The sequence below is a fragment of the Anabrus simplex genome, chromosome 11 (assembly GCF_040414725.1).
Source record: "Anabrus simplex isolate iqAnaSimp1 chromosome 11, ASM4041472v1, whole genome shotgun sequence".
NCBI lineage: Eukaryota > Metazoa > Arthropoda > Insecta > Orthoptera > Tettigoniidae > Anabrus > Anabrus simplex.
The window spans coordinates 79,654,829-79,670,673 of record NC_090275.1 but is presented as its reverse complement, the minus strand read 5'-3'; the positions used below and the strand labels follow the sequence as shown (position 1 = coordinate 79,670,673).

The 15,845-nt window shown below is 36.7% G+C and overlaps 1 protein-coding gene across 2 annotated transcripts in view; it reads right to left on the bottom strand.

Moving 5' to 3' along the window:
• Window positions 1–15,845, bottom strand: part of Dhc64C (dynein heavy chain, cytoplasmic) — a 353,617-nt gene that overhangs the window by 244,599 nt on the left and 93,173 nt on the right. For both annotated transcript variants that reach the window (XM_067155359.2, XM_067155358.2), the window contains exons 13-20: window positions 14,723–14,794; window positions 10,788–11,051; window positions 8,938–9,081; window positions 7,319–7,585; window positions 7,088–7,209; window positions 4,525–4,708; window positions 4,095–4,208; window positions 2,107–2,253 (exon numbers count right to left, since the gene is read on the bottom strand). In XM_067155359.2, coding sequence (XP_067011460.2) covers window positions 2,107–2,253; window positions 4,095–4,208; window positions 4,525–4,708; window positions 7,088–7,209; window positions 7,319–7,585; window positions 8,938–9,081; window positions 10,788–11,051; window positions 14,723–14,794 — 1,314 coding nt within the window. The remainder of the gene's footprint in view (window positions 1–2,106; window positions 2,254–4,094; window positions 4,209–4,524; window positions 4,709–7,087; window positions 7,210–7,318; window positions 7,586–8,937; window positions 9,082–10,787; window positions 11,052–14,722; window positions 14,795–15,845) is intronic.

Sequence of the window (15,845 nt, the reverse complement as noted above, 5' to 3'; positions counted from 1 at the left end):
ATCAAAATTTGTTTAGTAGTTTGAGATTAGTCTGTACTAACATAGAAGAGACGCCTACTGGGGGTTCATTTTATAGAATACTACCAAATGTGCCCATGCTTCGCTACGGTATTTTACACTGTATACGAATATCGAAGTTAATTACTGTACATGTAGTGAATAAGATTTTTTTTTTTAATTGCATGTCTCTTAGCGTTATCCAAGAAACAGCATGGGGAGGTCCCCATTCGTCGTTTTCAATCTGAATTGTGAACTGCGGAGTTGTGATGACAACGGCAGGCTCGCTTGCCTACTGCCATTCACAATAGAGTTGGGAAATTTACATTATAATGGCAGGCCCCATTGCCTAATGCAGGGTCACAATCAATTTGGAAAGTTTTCATTACAATCGCAGGCCCCCTTTCCTACTTCCAGATTACAGCTGAAGAGTTTTTATTATAACGGCAGGCAACTTCCCTACTGCCAGTCAAAACTGAGTTGTGCCGTTATTATAATGACAGGCCCCTTTTCCTAATGCCAAGCAGCTTACTGCCAGTCACACCGAGCTGGTGAGTTTCTATTAAAATAGCAGTCCACTATACCTAATGCCAGTCACATTTTAGATTGGTACATTTGTTCATAATCGCGGGCACCCTTGCCCACAGCCAAACACAATCGGGTACGGGAGTTTTGAACGAAATTGCATGCTCCCTAGCCTCCTGCAAGTGAAATAGAGAAGGGAATTATTCTTTACAATGGTGGGACCTCCTTACTAATGCCACTTACACAGGAGTTGGAAAAGGACATCATGCCTACTGCCAGTCAAAGTCGATGTGGGGAGTACTGATTACAATAGCATTAATTCTGGATGTGCATATTTTGCGGGAGTGCAAAATCATGGTTTCGGTTTTGGATAAACCCCCATAAATTTAGTTATTCAGAAATAATATTGCCCCTAAAACCTACCCACGGAGAGGTGGATTCTAAATATCAAGTTTGGTAGAAATGTATCTCGTAGTTTTCAAGTTATAAGAATTCGGACAGACAAACAAACAAACAAACAAACAAACAAACAAACAAACAAACAGACACCAAAGCTAAAAAAATGCAGATGGTCATTATTACACCTGAAACAGATAATTGTAGGGAAATTTCGCCAAAATAGTCAATGTACAGAAACACTGTCGTTACAATTTTATTTATATAGATACATACTGCTTCCCAATATTAGTTTGAAAACCTCAGCTTGAATTTGTTCAGGCCCTAATGTTCTATAATTAAGGCAGCCTTTAGACAATTTTATTTTGTCCTTATAACTTCTTGACAAAAGCAACAGAGAAGCTTTTATACTTGTGTAGCCATTATATGCATCAATAAAGCATTGGTCTTAGATTAGATTTTTAAAGGATATAATCACCAAATCATATAAAGTAGTTTTTCTCTATGAAATAGGTGCTGTAGAGATATTTTAGGTGTAAGACCATCTATAACTGCCTAGTTACAATAGAGGAACAAATGGATGGCGTATTGTATGATAGGGGAAGAATAAGGGCCAAAGTAACTGAAGAGGAGAAAAAAGAAGAGGATGAAGTGAAGTCCATCCCTACAGTGAATGTTGCTTTAGAAGCCATCAGAGTTGTCTACAAAGCTAGGAGAAGGTGCGATGAAACTGTGATGTAAACTGTGAACACAGAACTTAATTCACACCGAGTGTATATCAGGCAAGGAGAAGAAAGAAAAAAATACTCATTATTCCTAAACGAAGCAGCTTGGCAATTACTGTACTTCTAGTACTAAAAACTTTCTTCAGCTTATCCCAGTTATTTCTGGGGGTCACTGGAGCCTCCCAATCTCTTTTAGGTTTTGGGCGTGGGTTTTCCCTTCCTGATGCCACGTGATTTATGAGATAAATCAAATTTAAAGCTGTATTTTATGTCTTAAGTATTTTAACTTTGAACTTTAATACCAGGCATAAAAGAAAATACGTACAATCTGAAGTAAGCCTAAGTTTTGTTGTGCTTCATTTTCCACCTCAAATGACAGAGGATAAATATTTATTATGACAACACTTGTTCATAACATAAAAATTATTTCAAATGACACGAGAAGTTAATATCTAACGCTCACCTGAGTCTGAATGGACGAGTCCTTGCGTTTGATGATCTCATTAAAAGCACTCCATTCACCTTCGATGTTATCCACATGTAACCATGAGCTTGGAAACTGGAAACGTTGGCGCTCCAAAATGCGTTGTCCTTCACGGTACACCTCAACCTGTTGGCCAAGAAACCAGTGTATCTGTAAGTTATATTTGTAAGAAAAATACAGGTAATGAAAACTTTAATCTAAGTCGATGCAATTAATTTCATGTAATCCCTCGTATTTATTAACAAATTTTAGGATGCTGTAAAAGAGTATTGGATGAACTTGACTTGGGATGAAGCAGCCAGAAGGCCAGGAGGCTTTTAAGATGCCTAAGCAATGATTCTTCTCAAACTAGTACTCATGCCAATACAGATGCAGAACAAACAGCCTACCAGCTACTAACAAATGAAAAACCTACACCTGGTATCAAATGATCAGACAACCGGCCAATAAGAAAGATTACCTGTCCAAGCCCTTCGCGTCATCTCTTGGAATTGGCCTTCAGTAAATGTAAGACTGGCAAAGCAGCTGGTCTGGATAACCTCAGAGTTGAGCAAATTAAGAACTTTGATCCTGTAAGAAAGCTCTGGTTGTTGGAGCAGTATATGTATCATGGAAACCTATTTGAAACGCATGTAGAGAAATGATAACCTCCTTGCTAAAAATTGACATGGAAATAGCTTTCTGAAATTTAACTACACGCGAGAATATATAAACTATCCTCTGAAATCAGTGACGTACACTGCCATATCTTGATGTGTATCACATTCTTACTTAAATTCATTATACAGTATAACATTAAAATTAACAGATCGTTTACTTCAACCTTTATTTTTAACGAGTTAACAACAGTTATTGGCCACGTTATTTACGCATTTATTACGAAAACGTGTTGTCCTTTTTCATTTCATTTTCTTTAGAGAACAGCAGTCGTGTGTATTACTAATCGACTCCAACATAGCCTTCGAATGTTGACGAAAGAGCTCGTTAGTGGGTAGAGCGCAAAAACTATACAGTACCGAAGATGATCGATCGTATTTTGTGGCAAACGTTTCAGTTTTCTTATTCAAACAGTGTCACCTATCCTAACTTAACTGTACTATATGTATGATGAAAACATACTTCAAGCGCCAGTAGAGAAATTACAACCTTCTCGCTATAAATTTACATGATAATAGCCTTTCCGTAATTTAACGGACGCAAGAAAATATAAACTAACCTCATAATGATGCACTCTGCCATATCTTGAGGTGTAGGCCTATCCCATTCTTACTTAATTGTGGTAATTTGCATTAAAATTAAGCGATCATTTATTCGGCGTTTATCTTTAACGAGTTAACAACGGTTATCGGACACGCTATTTACGCATTTATTACGAAAACATGTGTTCTTTCATTTTCATTTCCCTTGCGAAAGAGCAGTCAACGGGTATTACTATTTGACTCTGACATTGCCTTCGAATGTCGACGAAAGAGCTCGCTAGTGGGCATAGCAAGAAAACAATACCGAAGATGATCGATCGCATGCATTATAATGACTGGGTGCATAAATATCGACAACGGAACAAAAATTGAGCGTGCATAATCGCTCGTAATAACGGAATCGTTAGTGATAGGGCTCTCGCTGTAACCGAAGGATAATACACAGTTTAACATAGGAATTTTGAAGGGATGGACAAAAATCATCGTTATAACAGGGTTCTCATTATATATCATACTCGTTATAGCGGACTTCTACTGTATATATGTATTATCATCATCATCATCATCATCATCTCCTTAATGCAAAATATCACACTTCCGATATTATTTTTTAAAAATGAGTGTGTTAATAAGATGCACACAAATTTAGAACTTTTCTTTCCAAAAAAAAAAAAATATATCACAACCATCACAAGTGTAAATTAAAAAAAGAATTACCAGCGATTGTTTACTCTACCAAATCATGAAAGGTATACTAGTAATACTGACCTGTTTTTCCCATGCTTTCATTTTCCTCTTAAGAGACTGCACATATGTAATGAATGTCACGGCATCAGAGGTGCTGGCTGCTTCAATAGACTGTTGTTCTAGTTCGCTGCGAGACTAGAACAAGACAATTTCACTAATAGAGTGCAAGCAAGTGAGAAAAGAGGTTAAAATATAATATTTTAAAAAATATATGTAGGCCTAATGGAACACAAACTAATTACATTATTGGTATTATGTATGGTTTTCGGAGAAAGAAAATTATTGTGTACTATATAAACAGAACTCAAACAATTTAACATAACTGATTTCTAGTAGACCGATGGCAAAAACACATGGCCAAATATTAAGAGGTTTAAACATCTATTAGCCACACACATTAAGTACAAATGCTCATTTCTTGAATTTTTTAAAGAATACAAATATATCATACCTTGGACACTTGGCTGTGGAACTGAGCCATTTCATTGCCAAGCAGGGAACCAAATTTGCTCAGAGTCTCTTTATGCCACGAGTCATATTTAAGAGACACTTTACTCTGTACCTTGGCATAATCTATCACAATGGGTCCAAATTCACGACGAGTGTCTGAAGTGTCAAATGTCGTGCGAGATTTCCTATAAAGAAAAATGTAACAATTACTACACCATCAAACTAAGAAGAATCATCCTAAGAAAGCAACTTAAATTAATTTAATTATGTACCAACTGTAGCCACAACCAAGACTGAAGAGTACCGTAGCATAAGAATAAATATGTAAAAAGCATTCAGACAGGATAAGTAAATGCAATCGTGTCTCGAATCTCAGCAACTCGAGACTTCATAAAACTAGACATCTGCAGAAATTCAGTTTCTTTTTTATAGCAGAAAAGTAAAATTAGTCCCATTACTTTACTTCTGTACTTGCACTCGTCGAGCAGTATGACTAAGGGCAATAACTTTTGAAACATACTGTAATGCATAACAATGTTCCTGGTAACATTAGAATTGTAAGGGGAAAATCCCACCTACTCCTACGTACGACTTTTGAACATCTTGTGTGAATTAATCATCAATCATTGCATTCCTTTCTATTTGTGCCAGCCATCATAGGGAATGGCATGTAGTATATGCACAAATTTCTCCCACTTACTTTCTATTATGGATTGGACTAGCAATTTCTAAGTAAATCATTATGAGGTAAGCCTTCAAGTTGAGAGCAGTGTTGAATTACCAATGTAAATGTAGAGTGAGGAAAAGAGGAAACAAAACAATGTGACTTCTTCTTCTATCGCTTCCCCCCCCCCCCCACACACACACACACACAGTTGAGGGGCCATGGGTGAGAAATGTGTCGTACATGTGGATTTGGCCCTGTTTTATGATGATGATGATGATGATGATCATTATGATTTACGGCCGGGTACCCTTCTCAACATTAACCGTAGCTGCAGGGATGTATCAACCATTGCATGTGTGTCGGGTTTGGTAGTCTGAAAAGGGGAGTATTGGGATAAACACAAACTCTCAGTCCCTGGGCCAAAAGAATTAGACGCGATTAAAATCCCCGACACGACCGGGAATCGAGCCAGAGACCCTCTGAACCAAAGGCCTGAACGCTGACCATTTAGCCAAAATGTGACTACGAAAATGAAATTAGATGCATTCAAGAGACTGGGTAAGTGTAAATAAAAAAAGAGCAATGGACTTAATGTTTTAGATTAGGTTTTATATTTTCTTTCGAGATCTATTTAAAATAAATTGAAATGAGTTTCAGTTTCATATATCTCTCCAGGAGTCTGTAACACTTAACACGGTTGTAATATGACACCCTCTCGATCTACACTAGGTAGAGTTTGCAAGTATACCGTGTATATAAGGAGTGTTTCCAAAGTGACCAAAATCCCAATTCTTAAAAAGAAATTAATCTACCACCACTGGCCCTCCTGTGTTTCTTATCATTTTAAAGACATTGTAATGGACTAAATCCCAGCAAAAAGTTGTACAGAAGTTTGTGTTTATTTCCGGAGTGCAATTGACCAATAGGAGCACTGCATGCTATTAAGTGAACACGTCTCAGTAATGGCTCATCTCATCAGCTGAGTGCATGTAGTGTAAGATGCAGGATTTATATTAAATAATACAACGCAGACAAATGTAGTCTTAAGGCATACTTTCCTTTTTAAAAAAAGGGGGGAAGGAGAGTGGTCACAAAATGAAACCAGTAAAGACAACGATATGCAAAGACTCCTTTCCAATCTCAAATGATCAGACCATCCAGTATGCCCTTCTATGAAAGTATATTATTTTGAAAGTATAGACAACAGCATAAAAGTTTGAACGTTATACTTTATTCGAAGTCTAGGACACCTTGGCACATTTCAAAAAACAAATTAGTGCTTGAAATGCTATAAATGTTGACCTAAAATAATAGGATTAGTTTTATATTTAAACACAATTCAAAATAATTTGCTATACCTACAACAAATACTACACAACATTATTTACTGACAAAGTGTCCAACTCCAGGAGTCATAAACTTGATTGGTCAAAAGAAATTTCATACTACAAACCATTCCCATGCCCAATGTCACAGTTGTACTTTTTTTTTTTTTTTTTTTTTTTTTAATTTGCTTTACTTCGCACTGACACAGATTGGTCTTATGGCGATGATGGGATAGGAAAGACCAAGGAACGGGAAGGAAGCGGCCGTGGCCTTAAGGTACAGCCCAGCATTTGCCTGGTGTGAAAACGGGAAACCACAGAAAACCATCTTCAGGGCTGCTGACAGTGGGATTCGAACCCACTATCTCCAGGATGCAAGCTCACAGCTGCGCGCCCCTAACCGCACAGCCAAGTCGACCGGTATATCTCAAATTTTAAGGATGTATTCAAAAATTAAATTTTAAGTTTTCTGGAGTTTCTTATTTTGATGATTTACAACATATTGTAAACACTCCTCATACATAGATGCATACAGAACATGATATGGTTAAAGTTGATATAAATCCACTCACTTGATGTCATTCAAGCACTTCATCCATAGGTTTATGTCCTCCCCAAGTCTGCCATACAAATTGTCAGACTGCAGATCCCAAAGCGACTGGTATCTCAGCCACTCGCCAACATACTTATGAACCTGAAAGTAAATATACCAAAGTTGCATAATACATATCACAAAAGAAAAATACTTTAAAAAAAAAAAAAATGCTACAGAATACTCAAAATCAAATAAAAGAATATCATACCTCTTTGATCTTGTTTTCAATTGCATCATATGCAGACTCCAAGACTACACTTCCACCAGGCAGTTTCGTGAGCAGGTTGCGGTAAGTTTGCGATGTGGGTCTGTCCAATCCAACTTGGTACCTTGAGCTCTGAAGCCTGGTCTGGGATGTTACTATAGCTTGCCAAGCAAATAATTGCTGCATGATCTGGAAACGGGCCTCTTCGATACTAGGATACAAGTACATGATCTGGTTTGTAATGCGTACCTCATGAATCATGATGCCAATCTGCAAGAAAGAGAGAAATAGCCAATAATAAAAATCACTCCAAGTTAAAGTTAGTGACAAAAAATATTTCTTCAAAAGTAATATTCTTTTCTAGTGATTTTAACATTGCGATAAATCATTCACGGTAATCAGGGGGTTAAGCACTATTCACACTTTCAAGGAAGCACTTTGGAGACATTTTATGCACCAGTAAGGATCATCTGTAAGCTTGATGCTGCTACTCACAACCATTCTATTGTTATGGATGTCCTGGTAGAGAGTCTAAAATTCTTATCTGATTTGTTTTTAAAATCAAATTTTAAGTACTGCATCTTTTTTTTTTTTTTAAATGTAGGATATTAGTTTTAAGAATGTATCCTTTTATTATACCTGCTTTATTTCATCTTAATTTAATCTTAATTTATTTCATCTTGATGTAATCTCACAATCCTTGTATTATTATTAATTTAATTTGTATTAGATCTAGTTATTGTAAGTAATACAAGTAATATATGTATATTTCAGTTCCTGGTTAGATGGAAGAGAAGGCCTGAAGGCCTTAATCTTGCCAGGTAAAATAAAACATTACTAAACTAAACTAACTCAGATAGGTTGTCAAAGACAATGGGATAGGAAAAGAAAGAAGTGTTTACGGCCTTAATGAAGGTAATGGTGCAGCATTTGCCTGGTGTGAAAACAGGAAACCAAAGAAAGGCTGCTGATGGTGGGACTTGAATCCACAATTTCCTCTGTAGCCCATACCATTGAGCTAACTTGCTGTTTAAGTCCTACTTGAGATCCAGATCTACAAACACTTCTCCAGATGAACTGTCATTCTTTCACTCCATAGGCAATAATGATCCTGTGTTGATCTCATCACTGGGCTCCAGTGATTTCTAGCAAGGGCATGTTCTTCCCAGATACTCATGGGTAGTCTTTCAGTTACCTGAGAGATCTTGCCCTTCCAAAAGCTTCACGATCTATTAAAAAGGTCTCTTATTCCAGGGTAGCTTCTTTAAGACGGCAGGGCATCGCTTAATCTTTCATCAGAATCTTTTGGTGTTTATATCATCAGTCCATGCTGTGAAGGAAGATTGATTTCAGCCCTGATTCCCCCCCAATAATGCAGCATTCTTATGGAATAGATCACAAAGACTCAAATTTCTCTTTGTTTTCTTTGACATGGTAAAATCCCCAAAAGATTATCATGTTCATCAATACAGGGCATGAAAGCTTCAGTATAAATGGAAGATGAAGCAGAAGAATAAGAAAAATAAAACTGCACATATAAATAACATGAAATATATCCCAGGCCTTGGAAATGCCCGAGTAACTTTAACTATAATTATGCAATATAAGTAGACTGCACAAACCTGAGGGTCCCCTCCAGGCTTATGGGTAGGCTGTGCTGGAGCATCTGTGTCCATACTCAAGTCTATCTCTTTCTTGGTACCATTGAGGGTATTGGTCCAGGCCTGTATACCAGCCTGAAGGCGAGCAGCAAGGTTCCTCTCCACCTACAATAAACAAGTACTTACTTATAGATTCTTAATATGCACAGCTTATTTCTTAACAATATATTAATACGTTTGACAAAGGTAAATCTATATGTATAACAAAGAGTTTGGTCTGAACATTGCTCAGAATTCAGTATCAGTCATGTCCACAGTAAGAAGAAAATGCAATTTTTAATAATTTACTGTCAGTTCTGTCTGTGTATGTATGTACACACATCATGAGAAAATTATTGAATAGAATGTAACCAAAACTGGCATGTAAAGAAAGGGAGTAAAGCACTACAGTCTAGGCTACAAATAATTTTATTTATGTTGGGTGAAATGGTAGTTTAGAGGAAAGTCCCAAAATTTAATTCTCAAATATCTATGTTATTAGTGGTCCCATCAATAACAGAAGTTATAGAAAATATTAATTTCCAATAATTTATGTCTTATACAGTTTTATTGTACCAGACAAGTCTACCTACTTGCTATATATGCCACCCTTTGGTTTCATTAAGGTCTGATATGTTCGATTAATGTATCACTGTTAAAAAAATCTTTCAATATTTTCCCTTTTTCCCTCCCCTCCAACCAGAGAGATCCTGATGATTGACATCAGTTAATATTCAGTACTAGGTAAGTACCCAATCTGAACATGAGATAACAATAACAATAACAATAATAATAATAATAATAATAATAATAATAATAATAATAATAATTATTATTATAATAACAAATGATGATGGCGTGTTCCCTCCGAGGAGACCTGGTGCAGGTCGTTCGAGCTGACGTATAGGTGACCTGCGCGTCTATCAGGATGGTGCCCTACCTGTAAAGAATTCTAATTATGAAGACGGCACACACACACCCAGTCCCTGAGCCAATGGAATTAACAAATTACGGTTAAAATCCCCGACCCGGCCGGGAATCGAACCCGGGACCCTCTGGACCAAAGGTCAGTCCGCTAACCAATTAGCCATGTACCCGGACTGAAAATAAGATAAATCACTCCTATTTCTCCTTTCTCTTCTTTCCCCATCTTTTCTCTACCCCACAGCAGCAGTTAGGATTCAACCTTACCATTCTTTTTTCTATCCTCCACCAATGTATGATTGACCTTTAAAAAATCTACTTTGTGAAGCTTGCTTAACATGTATTCTAACAACATGTTCTTAACACACAAATTATTTTGAAACTGTTTCCTATGCATTCCAATTGTTTTTCTTACTGGAACATTTATAGAGATCTAAATGTGCAGGTCACCAGGAAATTATATATTAAACTTTGAAGGTTTTCGAGATGCCTAGGTGCCAGAATATTGTCCATCAAGATTTCTTTTACATGTCGGTTAATCTGCCAACATGAGGCTGACATATTTGAGCACAATCAAATACCACTGGACTGAGCCTAAATCGAACCTGCCAACGTGGGTTCAGAAAGCCAGTGCTTGAACAGTCTGAGCTGCGGCTCCAGTGAAAGAAACCACACTAAGTTGCTAATATTAGTGTGTATGGTCTGTAAAGAGGAGACCTTCCAGAGCCATGCCATTTTTGTTGGTAGTACCATCATATAGTTTAAGGATCAACTAGCAAATTGTGTTGAAATCTAAAAATCAATATTTAAGCCCACTTCACTTTTTGCTATTCTGCAAAATCTTGATGTGCGACTTCAGGTAGGATTTCCTGGAGAATGTGAGAAAGGTCCGCATAAAAATGTCTTACCTCCTCGTCCAAACGAGTCACCCATATGTGCAAGTTAGAGTACTGACGGAGACTTAAATCATCCACTGCATGCTGAATCTTGCTGAGGATATCAGCAAAGGTATTTGCTGAGTAGGGACAGGTCTCAATTGAGCGTACATCAACATCAAGTTGCTCTTCAACAACGAGAAGATCCTCCACTTTCTCTTGGAACCCAAACACCACCTCGGCCAACCGCTGGACATAGGGATCTAACTTGTAGCTCTCCCAAACCAACGCAATACCCTGCAATAGAAAAATATTAGTAGTTCAAAATCAGGAATGAGTGTGCAATTACTACACAAAACATGCAAAATATTTAATTCAAAACAACTGACAAGGGAGACAAATATCACATTAACCTAAATGCATACCATTTCCTTTCGTACCCTGCAAAGAATGCCATGCTACATTTAAATGAAAATTCATTTATTTTTCATTGACTTTTAAAATGAATATGAGACAAGGAATACAGAAAAATATTCTATGGCAATACACCGAGAAAAATTGAACTACTAAGAATATCCATTTAAATAAGAAAAAAAAAACATATCTTGGTAATTAGTTGTTCATTCTCAGGCAGGAACGCAGCTGGGAAGGAAGAGTTGAGAGAGAGAGAGCAACTGACCTGGTTAAGGGTGAAAAAAACTCCCATTTATTTATTATTTACATATTTTACGTCCACATTGGAGCACTTAAATCAATACATTTGAGTTAATTTCTTCCTTTTCTTCTACCAGAACTTTCTCATCCTCTCCGACCTGGAAGTCCTTTGTGTGTCCGATATAGTATATTGTTTCTGTTCAACTGTTTTTAGTTTGAGACTTATGCTTTTGTTCTTCAAAATCCTCTTCTCTTTTCTGTCTTTGATTTGTTGCCAAGTTATACCCAATTCTTCCAAATCATCCTGAACTTCTTTGAACCAATTATTATTGATTTTATTTTTCAAGAAATAATCTCAAATAGTTGTTTCAATATCCTGGTGTCTGGTAATCTTGATATGTGACAGAAAAAGGAAATTCTTCTTTTACGCATTGTAGATATTATTGATTCACATTCATGATAGACAATGTTGTTAGGCAACAATCTCCACTGTCCATCAACTTGGTGTTTTTCATTAATAATTGTTCTAAGAATTCTTCTGTCAGTTTTCTGTAATTTGTCTGTTGTAGATTTTACATTTAATTTGAATAAAGTTTCACTAGCATACGTTGCTTCTGGTTTAACTATGGAATTATAGTGTTTCAGCTTAGCGTTTATCAAGAGATTTTTTTTATAGGTTGGCCAGGTAAGTTTTTGTGCTTGTTTAAATTTAGTTGTTCTGTGTTCTATTGCTTTTTTCATTTGTATTCCATGTTGTTATTTCCCAAGATATTTGAATTTCTGAACAATTTTAATCTCTTTATTACTGTTCAGTTGAATAACTGGTAAATCAACTTTAAAAGTTGGCATCATTTTTGTTTTTCCAAATGATATTTGTAATCCCATTTTTTGGGCTATAATTTCTAGTTGTTCATTTTGAAATTTAGCCTCTTCTATTGTATTTGCAAGTAATGCTAAATCGTCCGCAAAAGCAAGGCAGTTGAGTTTATAGAATAAAACGGCATTTAACCCATCTGCATCTTTAATAATCCACTGCTCTGAAATAAAAGGAGTCAACTAACATCTGTTTTAGAAAGAGTGTGATCTGTAGTAATATTTTGAAATTTTTATTGGCCCCTGTGCACGTTTTCATATTTGTTGTTCAGTGTTTTTTACAATTTTAATGGACTTGTTATTTTACAAATCCCAGCAGAAAATATTTTCATATTTGTTCTTTCGTGTTTTTCAGACCTTTTAATACTTTCCTCTCGTCTTTGGAAATGGTAGATTTAATATACACTGTACCTGCAAATACACTTAGTAAAATGCCCTCATGTAGGAAAATCTTATTTAGTGCTTCAATATCCCTGTTAGATAGTTTTTATTTGTATATTCAGCAGTACATTTCCTTGCTTAACACGTTCCTTTTGTTGTCCCCTGCAGAAATGTCTTAACAAGGTTTTGCTGTATAATTATTCCTCATTTACAGAATGAGAAATCAAAAATTTTATCGACATAACCAACAAAAAAACTAGATTTCCCACAGCCCACTTTTGAGTTTTAGCCATTCACGAAGAATAAAAATAACTACATTTAGTGGGAAACCTACCGTGTTGGCAACAATGCAGGCTCACTTCGGTGAATACCCATCTTATTTCACCTGAAAGCCATGGGAAGGAGGGAGGGAGAACATGAATGAACCGGTGCAACTTGCAATTGCATTGCAAGATTTCATCACTGATGAAATCAGAGCTCATACACATCAAAAAACCAAGTGAGTAAATTATGTATTCTGACAGGCGTATCCAGAATATGGACTGAGAGGAAATTCTAATAAAAATAGCTTTGCAAAAAAAGGAAAATGAATATCTAAGAACACCATATACAAAAAGCCAGACATTTAATAGCAAATAATAAATGCTGCTGGACAGGGGACAAGCATAAAAAAAAGGACACGCCCGGCAAATATCAGACGGTTGGTCACCCCACCTTGGCGAAATTATTTTCTTTGATAGGTAATCTCAAGCAGGTTTTAAGATTTAGCAACACTGCCTCACAAACCCCATTTGAATACGCCCGCAAAGCAATACAATTTGCTACTTCAGCAGCTGATAAAATTATAACGGTGTGAGATATCTAATCATTTTTTCAAATTATTCATCATTATGACCAACCCTTGAACATTCATATACCCGGTTCATGTTGTCTCTGACCACCCTGTATACGAAACAGTCAAAATGAAAACTTGTCGCCTGCCAAAAAAAATTACTAGTAAGACAGTCAATTCCATTCTGAAAAAGCTGGTAAGCTGTCGATGGAACCACGCCGATACCCAGGCATGCAAGTCATCTTCCAATGCGAACTGATGTCCATGAATCTCTCTCTTCAGCTTCCCAAAGGTGTGAAAATCGCATGGGGAGAGATCTGGGCTGTGAGGAGGTTGTTGTTGAGCTTCCTGCCTAAATCTCTGAAGTGTATTCCTAACAGAGTAGGCACTGTGAGTGCAGGAGAGGACATTGTCACAAAACGATAATGCTGTTTAATAGCATGACCGGGCATTCTCACTTCATGGCGCACCTCAGTTTCTGAGCTGAAGAAAGACATTCGTGGACACCTGTTTGCATCGGACAACAAAGTATGCGAATGGTTACAAACGTGGTTCCTGCTACGACAGCCCACAAGAATGGGACTAACCCCCTCATAATCCAGTGGGATAAATGTCTTACCAGTTCTGTTGATTACTTTTGAGAAACGAAATGTTCTACTATATTTTTTGGCAGGTGACCCATTTTTATTTGACTACCCCTTATAGACCAAGTATTCTAATCAACTTTCACCAATTATTTTGATGGCATATACTGGTTTTCTAGGATGTCTTATTCAATGAATATTATGCAAGTTCGTACAGAATGGCATCAACTTATGGGAAGATAAAAGAATTCCTTGGGTCACGATGCTCAGTCATGAGTATAACGACGCACATGAGAGATTATCAATTCATTCCTACTTCAGTATTTCTTTCTAGTTTTTCCATCTCCACTTTCATGCTCCTTTAAACTCTGATAAAATTAACAAAATGATCCAAGTAACAATAGCTACACAAGACTATTCATCTTTAACAATGTGTCATCATTGATATAATTAGTAATACAATTTATACATACATTTGGATGATAAAAGTTAACACTAATTTCTACACAACAATTTAAACAGTTCCTTGCCGACCAGCTTCCTAGAGATATTAAATACTCAAAAATAAAATGTGTTTTAAAAGAAAGGGACAAACTTCAAACAATATGATTACCTTGAAATACATTAATATCAAAGCCACTTACCTCAGCGATCAAACTCTGGACCTCACGACGCAATCCTGCTACCAGTGGAATGATACTGGCCTTATCTTCAATCTATAATACAAACAATACATTAATATGCGTCCTGTATTGTGTTAATTTATCACTTGCAACTTGTTCTTTAAAATATTCCAGATAAATAACAAAAGCCTGCAAAATAACACGAGCCTGCAACAATCATCTTCAGTCAATTTTTATGAATGACAAGTACACATCTGACTTGTCAATTTCAAAACTTAATCTAGCGCACATTCAAGTCTTTCATAATCTAAACTTTGAAAACTAGTATGTCTACAAAAGAGACCACTCCATACAAAATATCTTTACTTTCTGCTTGCAAATTCATCCCTTTCTTTGTCACATATTATGAATTAATTTCCAAAATTACATCCCTGATTATGACAAAATTATCCTTGCTATTCAAGCATACATGTAGGAAAATCAAGGAAAGAAAATATACATTAAAAGATGCCCCTATTACAAATAATTAAACACAAATTATTGATAAATTTATATGTAAGGTAAAAAAGTGTAAATTTTTCGAACCAAATGCCAGAACTGATGTGGCACTGTGATATAAGGGTGCAAGTTTCCACAGTGTAGGGGTAACAAGTCTGCCTCACCTGGAAGCCCCAGGTTCGATTCCTGATCAGATCAGGAATTCTTACCTGGATCTGAGGGCTGGTTCAAGGTCGCTCACAACCTAAGCGAGAACAAATGAGGAGCTATCTAACGTGAGAGTGGTGCTCCTCTAGACACCCATCAACAGGGGCAGAGAGAAATCATAGCACTGACCATGCATTGCCTCAACCTGCAGGCCTTCGGGCTTAGCAGCCGTTGCTTGGTAACCCAGGCTTTTAAGGACTGTAGTACCATGGGGTTCGATTGTTTTATCAGCCTTCCTGGAAAATCTGGATTTGATTCTCAGCTTTTTCCAGGATTTAAATCTGAGTGAGAACTGGGATAGATTTAACAGTCTCTTAAGAACAAGTTTTCAGTATGGCTGAGAATCTAGTCATGAAAGCTAGAAAAAAGTAAGGCTGAGAGAGACGTTCAGAGCAAATGATATAAGAATCCTGCAGGACATCTGGCTGGGCAGAAGTTT